At 45.0% G+C, this 7347-nt stretch overlaps 1 protein-coding gene across 1 annotated transcript in view; it reads right to left on the bottom strand.

The window, feature by feature from the left end:
- Nucleotides 1–6515, bottom strand: part of PFKFB3 (6-phosphofructo-2-kinase/fructose-2,6-biphosphatase 3) — an 82674-nt gene extending 76159 nt beyond the window's left edge. The window contains exon 1 of the mRNA XM_087722706.1: nt 6295–6515. Within this exon, the coding sequence (XP_087578832.1) occupies nt 6295–6310 (16 nt within the window). The 5' untranslated portion in view covers nt 6311–6515. The remainder of the gene's footprint in view (nt 1–6294) is intronic.
- Between the last annotated feature and the right edge of the window lie 832 nt (nt 6516–7347).

Raw genomic sequence — 7347 nt, 5'->3', positions numbered from 1 at the left:
AATATAGGAATAGAACAGAATATAGGAATAGAACAGAATAGAATATAGGAATAGAACAGAATATAGGAATAGAATAGAATATAGGAATAGAATAGAATAGAATATAGGAATAGAACAGAATATAGGAATAGAATAGAATAGAATTCTTTATTGGCCAGATGTGATTAGACACACAAGGAATTAGACTTTGGTGCAGATGCTCTTGGTGTACATAAAGAAACATAAAATGCATTCATCAAGAATCATAAAATACAACACAGTGATAGTCGTAGGTTACTAATAAGCAATCAAATTGTACTAGGAAACAAATAAAACAATATAAAATTTAAAGATACGAGCAACATGGTTATAGTCATAAGTGGGAGGAGATAGTTAATAGGAAGGAAGAGGAGAATAATAGTAATACAGTCTTAGTAGGTAACATGACAGTGTTGTGGGAATTAGTTGTTAAGCAGAGTGATGGCGTTTGCGGAAAAACTGCCCTTGTGTCTAGTTGTCTTGTGCAGTGCCCTATAGTGTCGTTTTGAGGATAGGGGTTGAAACAATTTATGTCCAGGATGTGTGAGGGGTCTGTAGATATTTTCACAGCCCTCTTTTTGACTCCTGCAGTGTTACAGGTCCTCAATGGAAGGCAGGTTGGTAGCCATGGTTTTTTCTGCAGTTCTGATTCTCCTCTGAAGTCCGTGTCTGTCTTGTTGGGTTTCAGAGCCAAACCAGACAGTTACGGAGGTGCAGATGAGAGATTCAATGGTTGTAAGTCCAGGAGCACTTACACCATGAGCAGAGAAAGGAAACACCCTTTTCATAATCTGTGTGGGTAGGTGAGAAAGAGGAGGAGAGATCCGTTCATGTGCACGCCTAATATTAACACACCCAGAAGGAGTGTCTTTGTCAACATTACGATGTCCGAACAGGGAACCCCAGCCAGCATGAGTCAAGCAAGGGGAAATGTAAAGAAAATCCCAGTGCTTCTGATTAGCTATTGTGCCAAAAACTGTTGAGTGTGTGGGAGGAAGAAACGGTGTACGTGACAGAAAAACAGTGAGCAAAAAACCCTCACCGCCTATCATTTTAGAAGAAAGTTCTCCAAATGGAGACAAACACACTGATGATGTAACCTTGTTGGGTAATGAAACGCCTGCAAGGAAACGACCAGGTTCAGAGAGTACCAAGGGTTCTACTACACCTTTTAAAGCCTCTTGTCTAATGATCTAATTTTGTCCTCCAGCAGGGGAAAGAGAGAACACCCCCACCCAACTTGTTTTACTTGAAGGAAGACAAAACCAGAAGTCAGCTGACCCCAGATAGGAAAGGAGGCCTCAAGGTTTTATAAGTAAAGTAAAAAATGAAGTAAAAATATAGAACCGTTTCCTTAAAACCAGAGAATTATATAGAAATCTTAAGGTAATGATGGTTTAATGGCTGACCAGCTGCTGTGAGGCTGTAAACTGAGATGATGAAATGAGAATGAGTCATGAGAGTTACTGCCACTTTAAGAAACTGTCTATATAAGGGAGGCCATGTGAGAGTCCCTCTCCGTGTGCTTCCGTCTAATAGTTGAAGATTGAATGATTGCCTGGTTTTGCCGTGTGTGTGTGTGTGTGTGTATGTATATGTATATTGTTCTGACCCCCTCCTCCATCCAGTAACGAATGCTGAGACAAGCTTAACTGGAATGTACTTTAATTAGCAAAACACCAAAACCTCGGTGGCTGAAAGCCAAGCAGAACAAACAGATAAGGACCTTGGCAGCAACTCAGACAAACTCAGGCAGCAATAAACACAAATAAGGCTTGGCAGCAATCCAGCCTGCCAAGCTCACAGTATTGTCCTCCGACATTCAATCCTGCGTTGACTTCTACAAAGAGGGCCGTGTGCACAAGTAGCTTTTATAGTCTGGAGAGGAGCCTAATGACCACCAGCTGAGTACAATCACCTCCTGTAATTGCGTAATTGTTCCTGGCGCCTAGTAGCTCTTCGATGGCGTGCATCCAGGAACAACTCACTGCTGGCGTCCGGCTCACTCTCCCTTGTCTCCTCCCCACTGGTCCAAGGCTCAGGTGCCACCGGTGGCCAACCAGCCTCTCTGCGCCCTGCTCGGAGTCGGAACCCTGTCCAGGGTCCCCCACATCCTCCAGAGCCGACTCATAGGGCCCCTTGCTGTCAGAGTCTGGTGGTAGCTCCAACGGCTCCTGCTGGGCCACAACATATATGTATATGTATGTGTATGTGTATGTGTGTGTGTGTGTATACATCTATGACCCCTTTTTAAGCTATGGATTTCAACTCCCAGAATTCCTGAGCCATGGCAAAAAAAAAGAGAGGTGTAACTCACTTAACAACCAATTTGTTTAGTAACGGAAATTCCGTTCCCAATTGCAGCCGTACGTATTAATTGCAGCTCGTATTTTTCAGGAAAATGTAATACCATTTTGCAGCGAAGGCCTAGCTTACATTAGACGACATTCAGTTAACTGGTAATGAAATGAATTTTTGTGTGTGTTTTGAGCAGGAAGAGCGAGAACCGAATGCAGAACAAATTTGGGGCGTGGACACGTTGCTTCCTGTTATGGTTTCATAGGCACTGGGGGTTGAAAAAAGCTTGCATTTGTGAAAACGCCTTTTTATTTCTGTGTTAAAGATAAACTGCAGAGGCTGAAAAAGATCTTTAAGTTCACGCAGGGTTAAAAAACACTATTCTACTCGATGCAGAGAATCAGCAGAGGTGGGTTCCTACCAGTTCGCACCTATTCGGTAGAAACGGTTCGTCAAATCTACCGAACCGGTTAGAAGAGGTTCCACCAGTGGACCCGGAAAGCAGGCCACACCTACAGAAGAGGTTCCAAAAATTTTTGAAACCCACCACTGCCCGCCCCCCCACACAGACTGACAGACTGACACAGAGAGAGAGAGAGAGAGAAAGAGAAAGAAAGGAAGAAATATATAAATAAAAAACAAAGAAAAAGAGTGAGAGAGAGATGAAAGAAAAAAAGAAAAAAGGGACAGAGAGACAAAAGGAAGGAAAGGGAGAGAGAGAAAAAAAAAAAAGAGAGAGAGAGAGAGAGAGAGAGAGAGAGAGAGAGAGAGAGAGAGAGAGAGAGAGAGAGAGAGAGAGAACACATGGCCGGCAAGCCACTCCCACCAGGTCACATGGCCGGCAAGCCACTCCCACAAAGCAGGCCACACCCACAGAGTAGGTTCCAAAAATTTTTGAAACCCACCACTGAGAATCAGGAAGTTCTAACTTTACTATCCACATTCCCCTCCTGGGGAAGTTACCTGTAACGGAGTTACAGGTAGTGCTCAACTTATAACAGTTCATTACAACTGCACTGAAAAAAGACTTTGATATATATGTCCTTTGCAGCATTCCCACGGCGACATGATCAAAATTCAGACCCTTGGCAACTGATTCATATTTATGACGGTTGCAGAGCCCCGGCGTCACGTAATCTGCTTTTGTGACCTTCTGGCAAGCATCAAAGTTGGTGCAGAATCCAGATTCGCTTAACAAGCCTGTTACTAACTTAACCAATGCACTGAACAGCAGTGGTAAGAAATCTCGCGAAACGACACTTAACCAATGTTTTCATTTAGCAACATAAAATTTGGAGCTCAACGGCGGTTCTCTGTCGGGGACTAACTTGCATTTGACAAAATGGGCCTCCCTCTCTGCATCTAGAAATCTAGCTGCGATAAGTAGAAAAGATGGATGATTGGATAGGCGGATGGATAGGAAAAAGAGAAAGAAAGAAAGAAAGAAGGAAAGAAAGAAAGAAAGAAAGAAAGAAAGAAAGAAAGAAAGAGACGGAATAGAATAGTTTATTGTCCCTTTGAATGTACACCTATCAGCATACATTAAAATGAAATTTTGTTGCATTCACCTCTCAAAAGACTTCCACCTCCAATATAAACAAAACATGACAAGAGAAATACAAAATGATGCACGTACCCACATATATTATATGACACGGAGAAACAACACAGTCACGTCCGGATGTATGCACAGGTACAGTATAGGTGGTACCTTACTCAATTGTAGTAACTGTGAGAGGGATCTTGGAGTCCTAGTGGAGAACCATTTAAATAGGAGCCAGCTGTGTGCAGCAGCTGCCAAAAAAGCCAACACAGTTCTAGGCTGCATCAACAGAGGGAGAGAATCAAGATCACGTGAAGGGTTAATACCACTTTACAAGGCCTTGGCGAGGCCACACTTGGAATATGGCATTCAGTTTTGGTCGCCACGATGTAGAAAAGATGTGGTGACTCTAGAAAGAGTGCAGAGAAGAGCAACAAGGATGATTAGAGGAATGGAGGTTAAAACATATGAAGAACGGTTGCAGGAACTGGGTATGTCTAGTTTAATGAAAAGAAGGACTAGGGGAGACATGATAGCAGTCTTCCAATATCTCAGGGGTTGCCCCAAACAAGAGGGAGGGAGTCAGACTATTCTCCAAGGCACCTGAGGGCAGAACAAGAAGCAATTGATGGAAATTAATCAAGGAGAGAAGCAACTTAGAACTGAGGAGAAATTTCCTGACAGTCAGAACAATTAATCAGTGGAACAGAAGTTGCCTCCAGAAGTTATGAATGCTCCAACATTGGATGTTTTTAAGAAGATGTTGGATAGCCATTTGTCTGAAACGATATAGGGTTTCCTGCCTAGGCAGGGGGTTGGACTAGAAGACCTCCAAGGCCCCTTCCAACTCTGCTATTGTATTCCTGTATACATGTACACAGTGAGAAAAATGAATCTTGCAAGTTTGCCAGACGGATGGCATGGGACAGTGAGGGCCAACCTTTTTATAAAGGTGTGCCAAAATTGTCCTGGCGCATGCCCAGATCCACAATGGAATGTGCTCCACCCACCTGCGTATGTGACACACACACACCACATCTGAGTGCGCACCATCCAGCAATGGGAGTGGGAGAGTTTTTGCCCAGGCTCCAGGGGCTTTCCTGAAGCCTGGGGAGGGGAAAACAGTGTCCCCCGGCCCTCCGGAAGGCCGAAAGATGTGCGGGAGCTGAGGCCTGGCTTGCCAGCAAATATGGCTCCGTGTGTCACCTGTGGCATGCGTGTCATAGGTTCACCATTACAGGCATAGGGAACAAGCTCTTACAGAATCTGACAGTCCTGCTAGAAATACTTGGAAACCTCCTCTGAATGGACTTTCTATCTGAGGGAGGGAGGGAGGGAGACAACAATGAGGAAGAGAGAGAGAGAGAGAGAAATGAGGAAGAGGGAAAGAAAAAAAGGAAGGAAGAGAGAGAGAGAAAGAGGAACAGATAGATAGATAGATAGATAGATAGATAGATAGATAGATAGATAGATAGATAGATAGATAGATAGAGAAAGGAAGAGAGAGAGGAAGGAAGGGGCAGACAGGATGAGAGAGAAAGAAAAAAGGTGAAGGAAAAGAGGGAGAGAGAGAGAGAGAAGAGAGAGAAAAAAGAAAAGAGAGGAAGGGAGAGAAAGACAGAGAAAAATGAAAGTAAAAGAAAAAAGGTGGAAAAGTGAGGGAGAGAGAGGAAGAGAGAGCAAAAGGAAGGGAGAGAGAGATGAGGAAGAGAGAGAAAAAAAGGAAGAGAAAGAAAAAAAGGTGAAGGAAAAGAGAGAGAAAGAGAGAGGAAGAGGGAAAAAGGAAGGGAGAGAGGAAGAGGAAGGAAGAGAGTCAGAAAAATGAGGAAGAGAGAAAAAATGAGGAAGAGAGAAAGAAAAAAGGTGAAAGAAAAGAGAGAGAGAGAAAGAGAGAGAGATGAAGGGAGAGGAAGGAAGAGAGAGACAGAGAAAAATGAGGACGAGAGGGAGAAAAAAATGAGGACGAGAGGGAGAAAAAATGAGGAAGAGAGAGAGAAAGAGAAAAAGGTGAAGGAAGAGAGAGAGGAAGGGAAAGGCCAAGAAAAAGGAGGAAGAGAAAGAAAACGTGGAAGGAAGAGAGAGAGAGAGTAAGACAGAGAGAGTCAACATCTTGAGTTTTACAGGCTTACTGTCTTGTTTTGGTTGAAGGAAGAGGAAGGAACTTTCACTTTCGGTTCAGAGAAAGTGCCCACTGCCCGACCCGCAGCTCCAAATCCAACGCGACGCCGCGCAAAGGGAAGGAAGGAACTCAATTCCTCGCACGAAGCCCAGCCGCGTTTTTATACGGACTCGAGACCGAAAAGCCAAGAAGTCAAAAGCCCTCAAAACCCAGGATTTCATTTACTCCTTGCCAAGAAAACAGCCCTCTCCCCCCCCCCAGCAGAAAAGCCCCCCCCCCACTTGCCCAGGTGAGAGAGCGAGCGAGCGAGCCTTACCTTTCCGGAAAGGCATGGTGGCTCAAGCGTTGCGCGTGGAGCCCACCGCTGGTTTTCGCCCTTCGGGGTCGGCACCGGATCCGGGCCGGCCGCTCCCTTTCTTGCGCAACCCGCCTAAGCTAGGAAACCGGAGCGGCCGGGAAGGAAACCGACCAATTTGGCCAATTCTTTCGGACAGCGTCACGGCTTTTGGATCGCGCGGCGAGAGCGCGCGCGGGGCTTAGTGCCCCGCCCAGGTGCGCGCAAACTCGGGGATCCTTTTCTTCCTCTCCTCCCTGCTTGGTTTTCTCCGCTGCGCCAGGCAGAGGGAGAGCGTTCTGCAAGGTAGATAGGGGTGGCTGTGTGTGTGTGTTTTGTTGCGTTGCGTTGTGTTGCCGAGGATCCTGTCTCTCCTGGATCGGAGGAACCGAAGAAAGGAAGAAACGCAATTCTCTCTCTTTTTTTTTTTTTTTTTTAAAAAGGGTGTTTTTTAAAATTTTCATATAAGTATCCCTTACTTCAGGGATGTCCAAACTTGTGGACTTCAACTCCCAGAATTCCCCAGCCAGCCATTAAGTCCACAAGTCTTAAAGTTGCCAGGTTTGAAGATCTCTGCACTAAGAATAGAAACTGGCTGGAGAATTCTGGGAGTTGAAGTTCACAAGTCTTTAAGTTGCCAGGTTTGGACACTCCCGCCTTACATCTTAACAAACACTATTATTATTTTATCCAATATTGTATCAGTTCCTCTCACCATCTACCCACAACAACTCTCATTTGCTCTTCTGCTTTCCATACACCATATTATACCTAGTTCTACAACAACTCTCCCTCCTCTCCCTCTCTCCTGTTTTCTACTTCCCCTTCCTCCCCTCCTCTTTCCACTCCTCTTTCTCCTCCCCTCTACTTCCCTCTCTCCTATCCCCTCTCTTCCCCTCCTTTCTTCTCCACTCTCCCCTTCCGCTCTCTCCACTAAGCTTTCTCCACTTAGCAATAGCAGTTAGACTTATATACCGCTTCATAGGGCTTTCAGCCCTCTCTAAGTGGTTTACAGAGTCAGCATATCACCCCCAC

The sequence above is a fragment of the Thamnophis sirtalis genome, unplaced genomic scaffold (assembly GCF_051295495.1).
Source record: "Thamnophis sirtalis isolate CommonGarterSnake01/CBP01778 unplaced genomic scaffold, rThaSir2_p1.2 scaffold_9, whole genome shotgun sequence".
NCBI classification, from domain to species: Eukaryota; Metazoa; Chordata; class Lepidosauria; order Squamata; family Natricidae; genus Thamnophis; species Thamnophis sirtalis.
This window is presented reverse-complemented; position numbering and strand designations above follow the sequence as displayed.